General features: G+C 36.1%; 1 protein-coding gene across 1 annotated transcript in view; it reads left to right on the top strand.

The window, feature by feature from the left end:
* The first annotated feature begins 4709 nt into the window (after window positions 1–4709).
* The window catches only part of GABRG2 (gamma-aminobutyric acid type A receptor subunit gamma2), a 64729-nt gene continuing 47046 nt past the window's right edge, over window positions 4710–22392 (top strand). The window contains exon 1 of the mRNA XM_005144966.3: window positions 4710–5494. Within this exon, the coding sequence (XP_005145023.1) occupies window positions 5388–5494 (107 nt within the window). The 5' untranslated portion in view covers window positions 4710–5387. The remainder of the gene's footprint in view (window positions 5495–22392) is intronic.

Genomic DNA, 22392 nt, shown 5'->3' with positions numbered 1-22392 from the left:
CAGTGAGAGAGCTCTTAGCCAAAAACTTGTTTTCTCTACTGTTTTAGCACACGATCAAAGCATATAAACAAACACAGTATTTTGGGTTTGTGTTTTGGTTGTATTACAGCTACCAGTATATTTTTTCTTGTAAGTTAACTACTCAGAAAGTGATTGCCTGGAATAGAAATGTGATGAAACAGTTTGAATAAAAATATTTCTGACAAATATTCTCTTTGCATAACCCCCTGAAATATCACTCCATACATATTTTAGGAAAGAATCCCAATTTTTTTTTATTGCTAAGGTATGAAATAATTCCTTAAAAAATAATTTCCTAAGCAGCACAAGATTGTGGCTTTTTAAAAAATGTAGTAGGTTGAGTCCTCTTAAGAAGCTGGCTCAGCTCGATGGCTTTCTTGAAAGAATTATTATTTTTGCCTTTTTAGCCTTATTTTTCTTTTATTCTTGCAGCTCAAGTCAGTTGCCTCAATTCTAATAAACAGCACTGAAATAATACTTCAATGGTATTTTTTCAGTTAAATAATAAAATGCATCTGGGATCCTACTTTACCATATTCTATATAATATTATGCAACTTGCCAGACATCTTCATACAATATTTAACAGGGAAAAGTAGCAGTGAGATTCAATATTAAGAACTGACTATTTTTAGTTATATAACAAAAAAATAATTAGATTTAGCTTACATCTGCCAAAATAGGTCTATATTTGGATACGTGATGCACTGTAGTTTTGAGTTCATCTAGTTAGTACTGATACGAATGTATAAATTCATGCAGTTGTAATAATGTGGTTAGACTTGATTAAAAATAACCTCTTTGAAAGGCCCAGATACCATGTCCATGAAGAAGTCAATAATCATCTTTAAACTATGATCTCAGTCTAGCACTGAGGAATGTACTTTCTATTTGGTTCACCACCACACCAATCCTTCACAAAATATTTGTATTTTCTGCACATGAATTAAAAGAGAACCGGATATCCAGGTCTTCTAAATGAGTCCATCCCCAGACCCCTGAGTTGGCAGTATGTACTCAGACCTGGCAGCTCCTACTCTAGTACAAGGTTTTCTTTATGAGTGAGATAATAAATTAATAGGAAAATACACATATGCTCCCATAGACAAGCATAAACATATATTTATATCAATAAATGTACAAAAACAGGAACTAGCTTTCTTCTTTTGATTGTATGAAATCCTAGAATTCCATCTAAGAAATATACTGGATGTTCTTTTCCTCAGGAATTCAGTATTGAGGTATTCAGCAAGGCTAGAGAGTGCTGAGAGAATTTTGGAAGAAACCAAAATGTTATCAATGTTAATATTAGTACTATAAAATCTGTATTTATATATAGCTTTAAATGAACTATTTTTTATGATCTGTGGATTAATGCAGTTCTAAAGTGCTTTTTAATAACTAGAATATTTTATTTCTGGAAAAAAATAATTTGAAACTTCTAATGTATATTCTAAGCATCAAAAACTTACTTGATATGTAATGAACAGTCTCCTAAAACATCACTAGACAATTTAGCTACATAAATCTTTCTGTCTTGTATCTTTAAGAAACCATCCTTAACATGACCCATAAAACCCAGTTACCTCTTTTCCAAATTTTATGCCACTCGAGAGAGTGAAATTAGCATTTTATTTTTGGTTGGATTTTTGCTTTGTTTTATTTTGTTTAGGGTTTTTTGTCTAAAGCAACACAAGGAATTACAAGCTGAAACAGAAGAACTTCCAGATATGAACTTGTGATAAGAGAAAAACAAAGCAGTCTTTCCTGTTGATAAGCTGAATATATGTTGACATTGTCAGTCCTTTTTCTTTTTTTTACTTTACCTTTTATAATACTTCTATTTTCACATTTGCTTTTTTCAAATATTTTTTTTCCTCTTTGTTAAGGTATGATGCAGTATCTGATCTGAAGGCAAAATAATTTTAGAGTAAGGAACAGCCATGTTTTCTTTGGGCTTAAAGATACACCTAGGGAAATCAGCGGAAGCTGAGAGCCTCCTTGTAAATTGCACAAGCTGTCAACTAAAGTATATTAAGATACCCTTGTGAATATTATTCTGGTTTGGTATAGACTGCATGTTTTTGGAACAATTATCTCTTTGTTTAATTATTATTCATAGTTCATTTTTTTCCATAAAAAACTTTAAGTCATTTGTTGTGAAGATAGCACTTTTGTGCTCGGGGCAAATTACTATCTGGAATTGTTTTATCACACTGAACGTGCCAGGAAAACATCTCACACTAGGCAGTGTCCTCATGTAAACTTGGTCCTTTGTGACAATTTATTATGATGGAATTTTAAGACATAGCTGTCTGATCCGAGCTTCAAAGACAGCATGTGTTTAAATAGAAAGCAGCCTACTGAATTCCTGTTTTCTGTAGCACTTATATCTGCTACAGATAAACATTTTTTTTTCCTCCCAGCAAAGGTTATCATCATGACCAGAAATGAAAATACTGAAATACATTAAGCATAGAACCTGGTTTTGCTTTCTCTTCCTTCAGGGCAAGGTTGCAAAGAACTGCAAGGACAGTTTTGCATTTGAAATTACTTACAGCCAACATTGTTATTGCTTGACTATTGGTGGACAGATTTGGTCAAGTGTTCTGATACACAAATGATGTTACCTCTTATGTTTACTATCTAGGAGAACTAAAAAACCTGCCTTGGCCTTTGTGTGGTCCACTGACTGTATCAGAGTCTGAAGACCCTAATTCCCTCTACCTAAGTCAGTGCCTAAATATCAGTTATACACATGTGAAAATAAAATTAAGGTAGATGCATCTGACACAAAAAAATGATCATAAAATGGTGATTCAAGTTTTAATATGCAGAACAGTCTACACAATCTTCAGTTTACACTTGTCCATCAAAACCTACTGATATATTCAGAATGTGAATAGATGGCACAGCTAATAAAATGCCTACAGAAACAACAGTATCAATGACACATGTCTCTGTACATCTTAATGAACTCTAAGAAAGATTGGCACTACGGTATCTAACTACTTTTGACATACATATAAGTGATGGAAACCTGGAAAAAAACTCTTTAGATCTGACACCAGCAAGCTTTTCTTCTATTGCAGCCCCCTTGCCTCTCAACAATGATAATGAGCTGAACCTCTCAAGTCAAAGTGCATAACAATTTTGTAGGAAGTCCAGAAACTGTTATCAGACAAGAAGGATGTGAAACATTTTGCTATGGGACAAATTTCAGGAAATAAAGCACAGTGTAAAGCTGCTAAAATACAGCAGACATAGTTGCTAATACATGGTTAATACAATAACTATTTGAACAGTTCAAATTCTTAGCTATCAATAATTTTGATTCCTTCATCAAAATATACACAGCATTTTTAACTTTCAAAGGAATGTTTTGAGAACTGATACAAGAGATTACAGCAATAACATCACAAAAGTTTCATGTTAAGAGCTAATGAGGTGAACCATGAGCAAATGTTGATATTTGAATATGCATACACACAGATACATACAACTGAGAGAGATACAGGGAGAGCATGTGGAATATTTTACACCTTTTTATCTCTGGACTGGCTGTACTGAAACACAAGTTAGTGAAGTAACTTAATAAAGATTAGGACCCTTGACTGGAAATAGTAAGAACTAGGTTCATAACTTGTTATTTGTTTGGAAACACTGATAAAAATACAGTGACATCATTAGATGTCAACTCAGATAATCACAGAACTGTCTATCTAGGGGGCAAGATGTATTTCATTCAACTGATAATATTGATCTATTGCTTATTGCTGTACTAAAATATACTGGTTTTGGAAATGAAGCTTGATGGCTGGACTGGATCTAATTTTTTGACTATTTGGGAACTCAGCTACTACCACTGTCTATTTTTGATTGATAAAGTTCAGATTGGTTTGGGTATTGGCAGGTTTGAGCAGGATCCGTGTGTCAAATTTCATTTAGACTACATCCAGTCCAGAGGGAAATTTTGATGCTTTTATTCTATTTAGGACCATTTTAGTTTCTCTTCATTTAAGTGTTCTTTAGAAAAATTATTTTTTATTACTCTCTTGAGTTTTAGAAAGATGGGCTTTAAACTGAACAGTGTCGGGTCACATCTCCCAGGTGCTGATGGTTATGTTTGAACATCAGTCTCCTGGTCTATAAAACAGCACTGGAGGGGCTTGATGCTCTCTATACCTGCTTTGGGTTTTGGCAGAAAAAAATTGTGAGATAAAAAAAAATAAACATTTACTGTAGCTCATACAGCTATTTTAGGCTGAGGTGCTCTTACTTTGCGAAATCATGGAATTACCTGAATTTCTTACTTCACTAGTAGCTGCTAAATTGCATTTTTGGACAAGGGAACTTGGGATTCTGGTTCCAGAATCTGGCAACATCCAGCTCTTACAGTCATTTAGTGTTTCCCCTTTGGCCAGGAAGCATTTCCTGTGTCTCTGTAGCCTGCTTTTATTAGGGGGAGGGGAGATAAAAGCCTTGCATATTCCCCCTAATCCTATCACACACTAAATCACCTCATTCATATTGACTCCACCAATGCTGCTTTCACCATTTCCTGAGTTACTTAGCAACAATCATCCCTCCCTTTTCCACTCCCCCATCCATCCTTTCATTTTTTTCCCCCTTTTGCAATCACGATTTCCAGGCTGTTTAGAAAAATGAGGATGCTCAGCAGCATAGGGCAAGCTTTTCCTTCCAACTTCCCTTTTTATGCCTGCCAAATCCTTCTCGCCTCCAAAATGAAAATCCAGGCTGCCTGCATATGTGTAATCAAAGGTTAAAAAGCACCCCGGCTGACACCACGCATGTGTTAATCTGTGCTGCAGCAGAGTGCATCATTTCCACTTTGACCTCAGAGTTAATCTGCATTCAGGCTGAAGCTCCATTGCTTTATTCTTTTTCTTTTTTTTCCTCTCATTTACTCTTTCTATTGCTTGATCGGATTTCATTGCATGTGTTTGAGTGGTTCTGTACATGTCTGCATGTGTATGTGTTTCTTCTTTCCTTGACTGCTTTTATTCTGTGAGTGTCCATGATTTTGCTGTTTGGTCGTTGTGGGGTTTTTTTTCCCCTTTTTTTCCCAATTATATTGTTCCCCTAGACTTGGAAGCTGCTGCCTGCTGCCTGAGCTGACGTTTTCTGATTATATCTGCAAAGGGCTTCTGCAGATCTAATTTCTGTCTCCCTGCATATTAATTCCCGCAGCTGGGCGCAATGTATCATCCCACTGACGGGACCTGGTAGGGAGGGGGGCAGAACCACTACCAAAAAAAAAATAAAGAAGGGGACGGATCCATCTGCAACCGAGAGGAAAGGGGAAAAAAAGTGGGTGGGGGGGGGGGGGGAGGGAGAGAAAAAGAGATGATTCCTTCAAATCCAACAAGCCCGGGGAGCACTGCATTCTTGAATCCTGCATTTTCGCTCAAAATGATGGTGTGGGCACTTCTGTTCCTCTCTCTCATCCAGTGGTAAGATGTGCTTTCTGATTCTGTTGGGAGGGGTGGGGGGGAGAGGGAGGGCTGGGGGGTGAAGAATCTGTTTGCAAATTTGCAGAGCTGTGTGAGAATGCCGGAGGTTTGGATCGTGGCATTACATTCGTCTATCTCCTAGCAGCTGAGATCTTACAATGTTTTATTTCTCTTACAATTGTCGCTCTGAAATGGACAGGGAGGGTAAGCAGCGGGTGTGTATGATGGTGGTACATGCCGGGTTTCTCATAGAATTTGATGCAATATTACTGAAGCCTTTTATCTCTGATTTACTGTTTGATCCTGTGCATGGAGTTATAATACAGCTGTGTTCTGAGGGTAGAATGTCAGTGCATTTTTGCTTGTTTGCACCTAAGCAGCCACATCATGGCTGTGCCCGGCTGCGGGCTCCGAGGCACCACTCACTCTCTCGGGAAGGAGCCAGTGCAGGGATCCAGGGCCAAGGACAGAGATGCGGTTCCCTGCACAAGCCTCCAAGGCAGGCAGGAGGGCTGCCTGTATTTCCCCATTACAGAAGTGTTTTTAATGCTGATGGAACAAGCAATGGGATGTAACAGTGTTCACTGATTGTATGAGACAAACGCTCACCACAGCATTCACCCCCCCACTGACACATGTACTGGCTGAAGACAACCTGTGCATGCTGCATATGTGTATGCATACATAGATGTAAAGAAGTAAAAATCTTAACAGCAGAGGAAGAAGGAGTTTATATGTGGATGAGTAGAAAGTGGAGGGGGGAGTGAGTGCTGCTGCAGTGCCAAGCACTACGCTGAACCATAACTGCAAAAATCTGTGGACTGTGCATTTAGCAGGTTAGATGAGAAAGTAGCTCTGCATCACAAAGTACCTGGCCTTTCAAGTGCCATATCCTCACAGCTGTGTAAGCCATGTTGCATTGATAAACCAGCAAAGTTAGTGCCCACTCTCTTTTATACTATTAATGCTGTACTGACATGGGCTCACTCCTCATTCAAATTTAGCTTCTCTCTTCTCCCCTCCTTTTACATGGACACTACCATACTAAAAAGTGGGTTCTTTCTGTTTGCTTTTTTGTTGGTTTGTTTGTTTAATATCAGACTTTGTAGCTGCAGTGGTAGGATCTTGTTTCTAAGCAAAATAAATAGGCCAAAATTATTGGCCAGGGAAATTAAAAGTTGCTGGGGTTTAGAAAAACTTTCTTCACACACAAAAAACCCCAACTTTGTGAAGAATTCCTATAAAAAAAAAGACTTGAAATTGTTGAAAATGGAGTAGAAAGTAAAATAAAACTTGGTGAGACTACCCTGAGGGATACTTTTGAGGGATACTTTGTTATTGGGAGTAAGACAGGTGCAAGGTGTCTCTGATCCTTACAGAATTGTTTATGATTACCATGTGAATACAGCAATGAAAAATGAGCTTTGACAGGATCTCATGAATAGAGTCTCAGATTATTTTGACATAAAGCTTCCACTAAAATAATCCCAGATATTTATGTTAACACACTTCCTTCTTTTCACTCATCTTTCAGAATAACATAGCCTGAGAGGAATTTTGCCAAAACTATTTCATAAGCTTTAAAAGAAACTTCATAATGCAAATTAAACTTTCTTCTCAGCAAAATGTTCTGTTTTCTGGTCAAAGCCATCTGATAGCCAAGATGGTTTCCTCTGACAGCTTCCTGACCTCATAATTTTAAAGAATAAATAACAGATAAAGAAACAAATTTAGCAAGCTACAAGTAAAAGGGAAAACTACCCTTAGTGCTTTACACAAACTTTTTAAATATTTCAACATGATTTTAATTATAATAATCGGGACACTTTTTCCTACTTTTATAGAAGAAACCTTACTATTAGTCTTGGAAACTCATGGACCTAAACAGAGTTACAGAATTGAGCTTAGATACTATTTATTTATAACCCGGAAGAAAGTTTTTCTTTGCTAAAAACTCATCTAACACTTCATAAGGAAGGGAATAGCTTTCGTATTATCTGTTGCTTGTCTTGGACACAGAAATTCTGAAAAGCCAATGCAACTTAACATTAATATATATGCTCTATGTTACGCAGCTAAATAAATGTGGTGACATCAATTAGAAAACATACGAAAGTTAAAGTATTTGCAGAATCTGATCAAAGTAACTGAACACATAAAAATGGATTACCAATATTGTAACTAATATTATTAAGAAAACAGTATTAATAAAAAAAAACTATGTAGAAAAATTGTTATGCAATTGTTGATATGTAAAAGATTGAAGAAAGAAGAGAGAAGTTAAGGCATCATTCAGATAGTAATGGAAGCTAAAATTCTGGCCTTGACTTCAGCAAACCATGATCTGAATGAGTTCAGAACAAATGTCATATTACAGATCTGCAGACTTTTACCTTCACAATATTTTTATGCAGTAGTTTCAATCACATGCACAGAGCCCACCCTTAGAATTGTATGCACTAAAGTTTTAGGAAGTGCTGTTTTCCAGTTTGTTTCTTGACATTCATAACCGTACTGCAAACTTATTGCATAAAGCTCCCCCATCATCTTATCACTGAGACTAGTGCAGTAGCATTACAGTCCCTCATATTGGCTGAAGGTGCAGGACAGTGAAAATGAGTCAAACTAAATTCCAAATTTCTGAAAACCGTGCAATCTTGGGGTGAGAAACACTTTTGAAAGGTAAATAAAATAGTTTGATATTTGTACACCTCCATATGGGGTTTAATTGGAAGTATTATTTGATTACACTGATTTCACTTTATACATAATTAACATGTTACACGTAAGAGAGCTCACTTGTCAGCAAAGTTTCAAATAGATTTAGTTATATTCTGCACATTATTTACACACAGATTTTATCAGTTATTTTTACATAGGCCTTAGCTTTAAAGAAATGTCAGCAAAAATCACAGGAACACAGCACAAAGTCATGTTCAGATGTGAAATGCTGGACACTAGCTACTTTTTTCACTTGTTAGTGCCCAAGTAGTGCCATGGCAATGTTTCTATGTTGCAACTAGATACCTAAACCTGAAAACTCTCAAGACTGATCAGAAAAAAGGCACAAATAAAGTGATCATTTCAGCACTGAAATAGTTTGGTTTACACGTGAATATATGTATTTTTTGTAGTAAATTACCAAACTTGAGAGTAAATAAAATTGTTTTGGTCTTGTGAAGTACTTTGCAGTGTCAGTTGGGTTTTTGCACTGTGTGGTAAGGGATGCAATAACAATGATTAAAAGGGGCATGATAAGTGATATACTAACAAAGATTAAAAGGGGCACAAATATCCCTAAGCTGAATAGTCATTTAGAATTACTGTAAAGCTAGCTAACATCAGTTTGCTATCAATCCTGCAACTGTAGTTATTCTTACACTAGCTTCCAATACTTTCATACAGTGTCTAGCACTAATATTAAGCCAGAGGTCACTTGGAGCATTATTGGAATAAGATGTTGCTCAGCAAGAGACTATTTCTCAGCTAACAAGGAATGGTCCTTTTTAGAGAAGTGTCATGACAGAAGATGTGAATCTAGGTGCTGTTAAATTATGACTTTAACCTTACCTATGATACTATGAAATCAAATATTTAGTGCTGACTGACCTATATATACCACAGTGTTTGTTTCAGCAGAGCTGAGGCTGCACTCAACTTGAACATTTCAGGGGTAGCAAGAAGGGTGAGACTGCCTTTTAATTTTTCATAGCCATGCTGCATTCCTGACTGCTATCAGCTGTAATGGTGGGATAGGAACTTTGAATAAATAGCACTGTAATAAAAAGACTACCAAACCCACTAATCTTAAGTAGATTTGAACAATTCAGTAAAATTCTCCCTATCTCATTATTAATAACTTGATAGGGTATGAATGATTACAGATACTGTTTTATTACTTGCAATTACATAATGATTTGGGAATGCGGTTTAAGCCCTTTAACTAGCTTCTGCTCTGGTAACTAAATCACCTAGCCCTAATACATAACAAACTTCAGGTATTCCAAAATACTTCAATGAACACACAAAGTGATGTTGGAAAGTCTTTCAGAAAGTTTGAATCTTTGAAAATCCAAGAAGTGAAACTCTCTAATAAAGAAACTTCTATAATCTAACTACACTTAAAACAGTTTATGAAATTAATATACTATTTTAATGTAATATTTCCCATGTGATTCATATTATATGTGCTATTCATGGCCATACAAATCATCCTTTTGGGTCTTGAGTGTAAACTGTTCATGACTAGTGCTGATCTGAAAAAAAAAAATCTTGTTGATTTGGATTGTGGTCACATTGTTTCCTCTTTATCCTACATTTGCTCTATTGGCACATGTAGAGAAACTCAGTCATAGTTGCACAAAAATTTTAAAGGTAAGAAGGCTCTGACAGGATTGAACAGATGAAGGGAAAAGAAGCAAATACCTGGTCAAAGGAAACTTACTCCAAGTCTTAGACCCAGTACAATTAAATTCTCACATACTTAAGTAATGGCCAGCACTTTCTGCAACAAAGAAGTGATCTGTGAATTGAAAGCATGAATTATTAAAGGATTAGATAGAGCATTAGACACAGGTGAGCAATAACATGCACAGGCATATAGGAAAGTAGATTTCTTTTTTTCTTATTCTGCCTCTGATACCTGCTTAGAGTATATCTGTACTGATAGCACAGTGCCTTGTAGATACATTTAAGTAAGTTCTAAAGCAGAGGCAGTTTTGAGAGCAGTACCTCTGATAGGCACTGTCGTGCAATGTGGTAACACACCAGCTCATTTGAAGCCTACGCAGTACCCTGCAGCCTTTCCCCTGTTATGTTCAGCCACTCCAGCAATGAAGATTCAATATATACCTAGACACAAAGATTCTATTAGAGTGGTCATCTGATTATTTCTTTTTAGAAATATTCAACAGAGTAACTAGAGTGTACTGTAGTTCTCCACTGGTACAGTCTGAACTGCTGCTTTACAAGCTATTTTACTGCAGCCCCATTCACAGTCTTATACAGAAAATTATCCATATTATCTGAGAGTGGCAGTGAAGAATACAATGCTAGCTGGGGGTTTGCTTAATATGAACTTGGGCATAGAAAATATATATGTTAAAAAATAATTGACATAGGGTTGTTAGAACTGAAGTGGGTTTTTAAATGTTCATGCTTCACAGTTATCAAGTGTTGCACTTTTCTGATGAACATATATTGCAATACAAATTCCCTTTAACAGTAACAGTAAGATTTGATTGCCATTTTCCCAGTTATGTCTACTAAGAAATCAATATCCTATCCTACACCTGCAAATCTCTGCAGTTTTAGAAATCTCTTCACATGTTAGGCCTAGTTTTATCCTCTCAATAATGCCTGACCCACTGCAGTCCGTCTGTTGCAGAGGGAAAGCCAGGGCCTATACAGTACAAATTCTTACAGATAGCTATGCATTGATAAATTAGAGCTAGGAAATAATCCAAAGTTAAATTATAACTCTGTAAGAAACTTCAATAAGTGTTTCATACACTGCATAATGCTTTTTGTTTTTGCAGAAAGCTCTCAACCTACATTCCAGCTGACTGATTTACAATACCTTTGAACACCTTTTTATCTTCATTCCTTCTCTTTTATTCTGCACAGAAGATCAGCTTAAACTTTACACTCCACTTCATCCCACAGACTATAATGTAAATTGATCTTAAGTGGCACATGGGTGTTGTCCTGGCCCTCTGGACATAAATGAATTTCTCCATTCAAGAACAGAGTGTATTTTCTGTGAATGGAAGTTCTGAACATAAACTAGGGAGGCTTTGTACCACTAAGAGAAAATGACATGTTTATTTATCTCATTTTAGAAAAGATATGACAACTGAAGGTAAAAATAGATGTCCAGGTAACTTCACTGGAAGTGTAAGTACTCTTCCAGGCTCAGAAGTGAGGCTCTTTACTTAGAACAAGGTACATTCATTCTATGACAAAGACTGAAAAATATACCAGGAAAGGGCCACAAATTGGTTAAAAAAAAAAAAAAGAGGCCATCACCATAGTCAGATAACTATAATTATTACTATGTAAGGAAAAGTCTATTTCATAGAATGAGACCTAAACCAAACATGTTGAGCACTAATGAAATTAAGAGATTACAATTGCCCCTAGAGGATATATCTAAAGCAGAAAAAATCTTGAAGTGTTAATTTTGTTGAAAGATGAGAAGGAAACAGCAGAAAGTGTCTATTTTAAATGCACTGATTTTTTATCAGCAGAGTCCAAATTCACCTAGTGTGTACACCTACAGAGGTGTGGTTTTGTTGCAGACATTTTATTTAGGTGAGCGCTTGGCTCAGAAGAACTCCAGTTCAGCATGTTGAAACTTTGGTGTTGCTTGAATTGGGTCCAATTTTTATTTGTGATGTCCATAAGTAACCTGTTTGCTTGATTCTTCCAACTATGAAGAAATTGAGCTTTGCACTAAGCCAGAAGGTGGAGAAAATCACATTTAGTTTTATCTTTGGAAAAAATAATTTAATATCACTTGCTTTTAAACTTGTCATATGGAGTGGCTGGAAATTCATTTATATCAGTATGTGTAACCATCTCCTTCAATGTGAGAAATTCACAAAAAACTTGAAAAAATATCTTTTTTCTTTTTTTATCCATATGAAAAAAGATTAGGAAGTGGGACACAGTGGATATATATTTTCACAAGTCCCAGCACCTGCAAAATGACTGAGAGAAACTGAGGTAAAAACAGGGAGAAGGTGGTAGGTTGAAGAAATCTGTTGAGAGAACACTGAGTATAACATCTAGTGGGATTCTGGGGTATTTGTATAGTTCTGACAGGAAGTTAATATGTGAGTCTTGTAAGACTGAATACTGGGTATTCAGTCTGACACACAGTGATATCCTCTTATTTATATAACTGAGTAATATTTTTAACACATCTACTGTCAAAAAAAAGAAAAAATAAGGAGGCTTAATGCTGCTGAAAACAACCAGTGACTGCATAAGTGAAAGAGAATTGTAGCAAACACCTTCTCATGTGAATGACTACCTCAGCTGCATAATGTTTTTTCATGTGATGTCCTAAGCAACACAGAAAAAGTTGACTACAGCAGCATTACTTGTTTTCTCTTACATAAAGGGTGTAAAGCACCCAATGAAATCATCACTGGCTGCCTGAAAACTTATAAAAATGGTTTTCTTTCTAATCAGTGAGGTATTGCAGAGCCCAGTAATTCATTTGGATTCAAAAAGAAGAAAAATACTTCAAAGTCCATTAAAGTCAGTGGTAACATTTCCTTACAGGAAATCTATAACTGCATGTTTCTGGAACTGAAGAGAATTTTACAAGGGAAGCATCATTGTATTCTTACCCTGATCTTTTGCTCTTATCTTCTCCTACTGGTACCTGCTAGATTCAAAATATATTGAACAATACATAGCTGATGGGACCCAGAGTAATCATCAGATTAAGATTACTGCAAAGTGGTAGCAGGTAATAGAACTTCAGTAATTTATACAAGAATCTGACTGCAGTAAATTAATATCTTTAAAGAAGAAAATCACTAATGTGTAACTCAGATTTTCTTATCTACAGGATTGGTTCTATTTTTTTAGATTTAGTAGAAAGACATTTTCATACATGCTCGGTAAAGTACAACACAATGTGTAGGCCTAGCTGTGAAATCTGGCCATTGTATATGAGGCTAAATATTACTCTTACAAGACAGAACTTTCATCTGTTCTCAGACAGCCAGCAAAACATTAAAGAAATAACTTTTTTATAAAATCTAAGCAAACGTATATATATTATTACCAGAAATAAAACATCAACACACAAAAATAAACAATTTAGACAAAATGAAGGATAATAATGGACATTTCAAAAGAATGAAATGAGAAGATATCTGCTTTTTATGCTTGCATTAGCTCTTTCTAAATGATGCAGGTAATCATGTTTGGAATAACATTTTTAACTGAATGTCATTGTGTACTTTGGTGACAACCCTTGAGATAAAAGGCTAGCTTTTTTTCTGAGCTATTTGTTATCTTAAGCTTATGAACATTCCACGTTCTACAGAAAAACACCTATCGCTCTATACAGTGATAAGAAATGCATCTTAAAGGGGATTTTACACATACTCAAAATAACATTCTGACAAAATTTGCTGAAAAACAGTGGGTGATATGATAAAATGACTGTTTTCCTTCAATACTGACTCAATGTCATATTGTGTAACACAAATTGCATGTTCTGGTCAAATGAAGCTTTTGTTAATCTGTAGTAAGATATCTTCAGATCTAAATAGATATCTGCCTGCTGCAACAGATTGAGGATTATCTAGTGAATTCTACTTTCATCTAATTCCCTTAGATTATTTTTTAAGAGAGAGAAAAAGAGACAGCAAGAGAAAGAATGAGAAAGAGAACAATTAAGAACAATTAATACTAATAACATAATGCTAGAAAGCCTTACTAAACTAATCAATCAATAATCAATGTGTTATTCAATATATTATTATTATTCAATATATTAAGTGATAATGCACTTCTGGGACCTACTGATCCATGCAAATGTTTGACAAAGCTGGAGAGTGTCACCAAACCAGAATGAATTACACTCAAAACGGTCAGATAAAGTGATCAGTCATCTCTTGGTCATTTCATGTACACACTGTAAAAGGGTAGTATAGGATGTACTCTGCTTTTCCTCTCTGAAAACTGATGAAGACACAAAAGACATCACACTGTGGATTCACACTAAGAAGGCTTCAATCAGGTGTAGAGCACATTCTGATGCAGGCAGGGGAGAACAGTTCATCAAAGAATCTGCAAACATCTTTCCCCTTCTGATCTCCTGAACAACATCTCTAGTTTATACTTTTCATAGACCTAAAAGCCATTCTTCCAAAATTTAGGCATTCAAGTTGCTTCTGTGTGCAGAAAAGTAATCGCCTGATCAAAAACTATTCAATAATCTAATTCCATGTGCTGATTATTAGCTCATATTTATTTGTGGTCATGGCCAATGTTTTCAAAACAGTTGTGAAACCATTGCCCAAATAGATGCCACACCAAACAGCACACAAATGTCAGTGAATGAAGAATGCCACCAAATATTTGACATATAATTAAACTACAGTCAGCTTGTACAGTCACCTTATACAGATTAATAGCTCTGTTAGCTCTTACAGAGTTAATTAATACAGAGAGTAAGGACTTTAGCTAAGAGTCCAGAAAAGCTGTACAGTTACTGTAAGAAGCAGGCAGAACTGAAGGAGATGTGGAAGTGAATTGTGAAGGCTGGAATCATGAAGCATTTTTAATGCAGTGACAAGTAGCCTGCTATTACTTAGAATAGAAAACCAGGGATTAAAAAAGATGAGTTATGATGAAATTAACAAAGATGACAAATGCAAGGCAACCTTTTAGATTAAGTGATGATAGTGTATACGTTTTGGAAGTTAAAGGCCAGGGACATGCCACACTGAAGTAAGAACACAGGTGAGAAAGCTTCAAGTAGCTGTTACATAGTAAAAGGACAGAGAAGCAGAGAAAACAACTTCCTTACTACTGACTGGTCTTGCTGCAAAATGGCTTAGAAAAGCGGCTGAGACTTGTGATCCATGTAATGATATCCACACTGCCAAGTACTGTCACAATAGCTGAACTTGAAGACCTCAAAGACACCTTCTGGCTTCTGTATACATAACTGAAATGATGCATGTTGCTCGCACAGCCTGTGAGGGCTATGAACCCAAATATGTTTTAGTATTACAATTTTGTTTTGTAACATAGTAAACAAATCACTATTTTCTTGGAAGGCAAAGGTTTGGAAGAGGGGAAGGTTAATATGACACTTGGTAAAATACTTGGAAAACCTTAGAATAAAATCACAAATATTGCTGGGTTTTTAATGAACCAAAATAATTAAGTATCAAAGACTACACTGTATTGAACAAACATATTGGGTATTTGTAAGCTCTCTGGGACAAGGACAATCAACATTACATTAATAATGGCTCTTTTTTCATTTTATTTTCCTAGTTACTAAAGGAAATGCTAGAAAACTGTTTTAAAGACTTAAAGTATGCTTTAAGCTGCTTTAAAGACTTAAAGCATGCACTTAAAATGACTTAAAACCTTAATAAAGCTCTAATGCAGCAGATGAGATTAAAGCCACAACAAACCTTTAGGGCTAAATTCTTAACTTCCATGCCCAGTATAATTAATGAGCCTCTTAATACCATTTTAAGAGGCAATGATGAACATGAAAATATTTTTCCCTGTCACTGGTTATTGTGGTACTGATCTACCAGTCTGCATCCTTGACGTCAAAGGCTGTAAAACTGAGACACCTCTAGTTCACAGAGGTGAGGACAGTGTTTCTTTCCTCTCACAACAGGCCACCACTGCCTCTAGAGAGAGTTCATTTCTCAGAAGTTATCAATTCCAAATTATTTGCTATTAATATCCAAACACTTTTACACCCACCTAATACATTTTAACCCCTCAATAACCAATCACTTTTACGCTGAGTATACTTCTTAATATAGGTTACTTCTATAATGAGTTCCAGAATTTACTATTCAGTCACTGAGGGATTAGATGTGTGAAAACAAACCCTATATAAATTTAATTTTAAAAGTGAATAGGAATAATTTTAGCCTTACAGATTTCAAAAAGTGGGTTTTATTTTAAGCTTTGAAATAAAATTAATCTTTGGCCAGAAACCAAGAATTTTAGCTCACATGGTAACTTTGTGAAAGTTCTGAGTATGTGAAAGCTTTTAGAGAGTATTAGAAGATAAAATTGTTTCCAGCTTTAATTTTACAATATGTTAAAGGAGGGAAAAAAAAAAAGAAAGAGGAAACATACTATATCTGTAAAATCATTTCTTCTGTTATGGTCCCCAAAGTACTATCTCTTAATCTCTCCATAGTAGATAAAAAGCAGAAGTGATTAAATTTAATGCAGTATATATTCAGATTAAAAAATGAGAAGCACTTATCATCTGCACTTGTTACCTGTGTACGCAATGCTCAGAGCTCCTCAATACAACAGTAATGAAAGGATTTAATGCAAAAAATCAGAAGCTTAATAGTCAAATAATGTCTAGTCATAAATACTACATATTTTAAATAGGGCTTCTCAATTTATCTGCAAGAACTCCAAACAACATGTATTTGTTTAACAGAGACATCATGTCTACAATGACATCTTGGGAAACAGGCTGAGGCAGCTAAACTGGGGTTCAATTCTGCAAGGTCTGAAGAATTCAAGCTGTCCTTCAGGAAAACACTTTCACTTTTGTTTAAATGTTTACCAACACCAGGATCAGAATCCTGAACAGCTGGCTGGATGAAAAGCATAATCCTGGAAAATCTGACAGATAAAAGCCCAAAATGCCAACATTGCCAGCAAGTGTACTCCAGCTATGCCTTCTCATCCAAATGATTTCACTAGTAATGTCTCCTGGAATACTATGGGGCTTGGAACAGCACCCGTTCTTTAACAAATTTAGAAGTATGTTTGCCAAATACCTAAGTGGTTCAGGAGGATAAAGCACATGCTGAAGTTTTGCTTCAATGGCTTCCAGTGGTATTTCTTCACATCAGTATCCTGCCAGTTATTCTGCTTAAGTTTGTACTCATAAAAAGCTGCTGGAGCCACAGCAAGGGAAACTGAAGATGGATTTATCCATGTGTATGTTATGATAGGTAAAACATCTTTATTCTTCCTTAGCTTCCACTCATGCTCCATTAGTTTTAGAGGTTTGTACTTTTCCCAGGTTTTCAGGTCTCCATCTTCACCTGATGGTTCCATCTGGCATCTGTTCGAGTCATGAAAAGACTCTTCCTGTTTTTAAGTTCAGATTACGCAATTTGCATAAGATCCTCAAAGGACCAACACAGTCTCTGAAGCATCACGTTGCCTTCTCTGTACCTACAGAAAATGGGGTCTGAAACCACCTGCATTTTTCCAATTCACGCATTCTTAGTTACCATCATGCCTTGTGCAGCTACCCTAAATAACTTACAGATCTTGCCTGAGTGCTCACCATCAGTAAAATCTCCATAAGTGACACCACATGTAGCTGGTGCTTATACCTCTTAAATAGATACCCCGCAGCTGGGAATGGACTAATTCAAGGTGACCCACTAACACCAGGTGGTAACAGCTGCTTCTCACGGCTTGGCCTTGTATCGATTCACCTTTAAAGCTTATTGCTGTCATGCCATGGTGGATGCTCCATAGAGGTCTAAGAAAGGACTAAGGAAACCTGCTGGGGATCTGGCCTGAATATCTGGACATTCTGGTTTACAACTGAAACACTCTCTGCAGCACATTTAATGGATCATTTGATTTTGCCACAGTAGAGAGCTGCAGTGAGGATGAGGAGAAAAAGAAAATCCTCTTATATAATCTTTTGAACTGAAGGAAACAGCTTCACCTCCGTATGTCTTCTGTACTTTGTCTCATTCTCTGTAGTATCTTCTGCACTCTGTATTATTCCATTGCTAAGCATACGTTGAATCTCTAGTTATGAGTCCACATCTCCTAGACCTTAATGGGGTTTCACCCCTTCAGGGATTCCAGAAATAAACTGGTAATAGGTGTACCTTATAAAGATTATTCCCAATGCAGTTTTTCAACATAATGTTTTTGGAATAAGTTTATGACTACATCTACTGCTATTTCTGACCCTTGTAGCCAGTTTCACACATTAATCAAACCCACTCTGTTTCTGCTTCTACTCAGTTATTGTTCTGACTCTTGCCCTCTTTTTGAGTTATAAGACATCCATCTTTCTCTATCCCTGAATAAAATCTACTTATAAAATACATTTTTAGTAGCTTGCTCTTTAGAACTTTCTTTCCTTTTACAAAAACCAAACTTCTCTGATCATAATCAGAACAATGACAACTTACAAAATAAAATTCAACTATATTGATGAGAGAAAGAGTCAAAAAAGATATGCCAAAATATTTCTGGAGGAAAAACAAAGTGTGGAAGTACATGTTTGTAAATGTGTGAAATGGAAATTGCTCCTATATTCCTGGTGTTTTGACTAGCCTTAATAGTCACATTTAAATGCAAGGGATGGAAAGATAGACTTTGCAGTGTTCAGTATGCCTAGCCCACTCAAATGTCAAAAATTTCAGTACTAGGTAAATTTGCACGTTATGTGCTTTATATTTTATTTATTAGAGACTGGTAGAAATACCAAAAAGAGAGAAATAAGACAGTAAGTGAACCCATATGCAGTTTCTTCTCATTAAAATAACGTTGTAGAATCACCATATTATTTATTAGTTAAAAACCATTAAAACAATTCACCGTATTTTAGAAAAACATTTTGAAGTTCTTTCATAAGAAGTTGAATATACTTAACAATGAGATTTTCTTTCTACGGAATAGATATCAGAAGAATTTGTTTACAGCTTCTTCTGTACCGTGTTTTTTCTTTTTGAAACTGTATTCCAACATGATTGCCATAGTGGGGTACCAATAAGTAAGGAAGATGCAGCAGCTTTGCATCAATATTTACCTTGGAAGGCATGCAGTTGAAGTGCAGCATACAGACCCATAGCACCGCATTGCCATTACTAGTGACAGGCCATAACCTCCGCACTGAGTTTGCAAGGCTCTGAACTTTTCCTGACCCAGCCACAGCTTTGGTTTCCTTGGTTTAGCTGCCACAGTGATTTCTCTAATTGAGCAGGCCTCTATGGCTAATTTATTTGACTTTTTGTATGATACAATCATAGCTTTTTATAGACAATAGCCGAAAGCAGTGACTCTATGAAGAGTAAATTATTACATAATTACGTAGTGTAAAGAAACACAAGCCTACTTTGACAGCTGAGCTCTTGAGAAGTGAACACAGGATGTAGCACGGAGGGACAGAGGCATGGGCTGACACTGCCATTGAATAACTTTGTCTGGGTGTGTATTACAGCAGAGGTGCTGACAGTCCTTACCCAGAAGCTAGGATTTTTCTGTGCCCCACAAAACTAAAAGAGTCCCTGCCATGAAGCCATCCATATAGTAACAACCACCAAGAAAAGTCCACCAGAATTCCACAACAAAATCAGCATAGGCTATTTTATGAAAATAAATTCCGTAGGCAAAATTCCAGCACACTTGTTGACAATTTTCCTGCTCAGCTGACACAGAGACATTAGCTTGCCACTTATATTCTTACTGTAATACATATCTACCCTGTTATCAGAACTAAATTCCACATCCACCCCTGCACAATCTGTTTTGTGAGCATGAATGCAAACAGCGTCTTGCATGATATAAGTCAGTTTAAGTGGGAACACATGGGTTACTATTGGTTACCATGCATTAAAACCTAAGTTAAATCAGAAGCATTGTTAAAAAAAAAAAAAACCCAGCAACAAAAACCCCTGTTTAATCTCACCATTTGCTTACACTCATTTTGTGAATGAATTAGCTTCATGATGAGTTAATTAAAACATGAGTATTGAGCAACTATTTTCTATTCATTCAGCTCTTTCTTCAAGACACATTTCTGTCTAATAAGCATTTTAGTAATGATACTTCCATGATCTGCAAGAAGTAAGAATTAAGACATACATTCAGAATACACCCAGGTTGGTTTTAAATTTATTTTCATTTGGCTCCCTAATCATTTGGGGTTTATCTGTCCCACTTGGTTTACCAAAGATATGGGCTACAACATTGCCGATAAGCATGAGGGAAGTGTGATTCCCAGCACTGCAGCGCCATTTCCTAAGGCATGGTTAGTGACTCTTCCTTCCTCCGTAATGAGAGGGTTTACCATCATACCTAGTCTTCACCAAACACAGATAATCCAGCACATTTATGTGCTTGTTTATATTGTAAAAATGTTTTACAGTTTCTTGCAGAGATGATATAACTTAGCATATCATAGCAAGTAGAAGGACACTGGTCCTTTAACTGCGGCTCCCAGCCCAACACTGGGAACACTACATTACAATGCTTTGCTCTGTACTGAGACACAGAAGAGGAGAATGAAAACATTTCCAGACAGATTTAATTCTAATGAGGATTTACAGTCAGTTTAACTTAAATTTTGAAAGCTCACATCTGAGACAAAAAAATGGTATGCTCAATTTCAAAAAATGCTCTGGAAGGTTATCCAGTAAGTAAAACTGGAGATATTTCTAGCACCTCGCGTGTTTGGTTTTAAACATTGACAGTTATGAGAAGATGGCTATATCATGAATGACTGATTCCAGAAGTGATTTCCTTCTAAGTGAAATTACCTTGCTGACAAAATACAGGAAAATGTTGTACAAGTATTCTGAAAAGGCACGAATATGAGTACATCATAGGGTACTGCAGAAAAAGAATCTTTATTCTTTAATTTTTCAAATCTAATTGAGCAATAGGATTGGGGTTTTTGAGCTAATGTTGTTTAAATAGATGGCTGGAGGGCATCTACATTTTCCTAATCTTACTCACTGAGAACAGAATTAAGCTTTTTACTTCTTGTTAACTTATAGTGAGATTTTAGAGCAATCTTTTCTAAAAGCAATGTACCTCATTTGGGAAGAGAAATTACGTATGATAGTAACAGATGGAAATTACATACAATAAAACACAGCCAGAACAAAGTGAATAGAGGTCACATTAAAAAAGACCTAGTCAGATTGCATCTCAGCAATGGCCGTTAACTCCTTCTCTTGATCTCTCCCAGCTCTAGCAGAAATCTGCAGGAGCCGAGTTACAGCAACAGGGAAAAATCATGCCCCATGTGCCTTAAATTTCACATGCAGAGGTGCACAAAACAGTTCTAAATGAAACAAAAAATGAGAGAAGGGATGGGAGTGTAATAAAAGGGAAGGAAGGTAAATAAAAAAAACCAACCTTCTGAGGTTCACATAATTCCAAGATTACACCTTTTAAAATTGGATCTAGCTAGACAATTTCAAATAAAGTAGATCAACTTGAGCTAACTCTGTAATGCAGAAGAATATCTGAAACTGTTCCCCTTTTTCCATTTCTATCTCTTTCCTTCACCTGCCTCAAACACGAGTAGCCCTAACTACAGCAGAAAGAGATGTGCGAGTTGCTTATATCAGCTCTAGCAATCAAAATGTAAGAAAACATCCTTATACAAAATTCCAGCTCCAAAAAAAAAAATGCAATAATAATCATAAATTATGGAGGATTATCTGAATTATCTGGTCACATCTTAGACTCCTTCAGAGTTCTCATAAACTGCACTTGGAGTTCAGGCTGTTCAAAATGAATGATGTGTGCTTGTTTCTGTAATTATCTCTCTTGCTCCTTACTGACTATACAAGTTTGGTTCATCCCTCTTCATTTTCTTATCCTCCCTGGAGGTAGCATATGTTTCCTCTCCCTTCCCACAAGTTGTATACTGTGGTGTAATTCAGTTTTGGTGAATTACATCGGTTTGTTGTGATAGACCTGAACATGGAAATCCTTTACCAACTAATTTAACCAACGTGCCTCAACTTCCTGATGGAGACACTGAATCTAGACTGGGTACTACATTTCAGATTTTGGTTCTTTGCCAGGACTGCTAGCACTGGTGTCTGGTAATTTTGGTGACAACTGGTCATAAGCCCATATTGTTGGTACTAGAATTATTTTGAAAGGGAAAATAATCCTCGTGCTTACTCACGTCTCAAATCCAATCAGTTGTGCAATGCAAAAATTACACCACAATTATTCAGTACAGTGACCTAGAAAAAGCAGTAAATACTACAAACCAAAGGGTTTAGTGGCAGCTCTCAATAAATGAACTTTAAAGGGATTTTTTAAAACAAAAACCCAAACAACATTACAGGAAGGGAACAAAACTTAAACCAAGCTAAATTTTTCATTTTTAACCTGTCTACCTGCTGTAGCCACATTCACAAAACCAG

Source organism: Melopsittacus undulatus, chromosome 10 (assembly GCF_012275295.1).
Source record: "Melopsittacus undulatus isolate bMelUnd1 chromosome 10, bMelUnd1.mat.Z, whole genome shotgun sequence".
NCBI classification, from domain to species: Eukaryota; Metazoa; Chordata; class Aves; order Psittaciformes; family Psittaculidae; genus Melopsittacus; species Melopsittacus undulatus.
The sequence above is the reverse complement of the archived record's forward strand: the minus strand, read 5'-3'. Positions and strand labels throughout refer to the sequence as shown.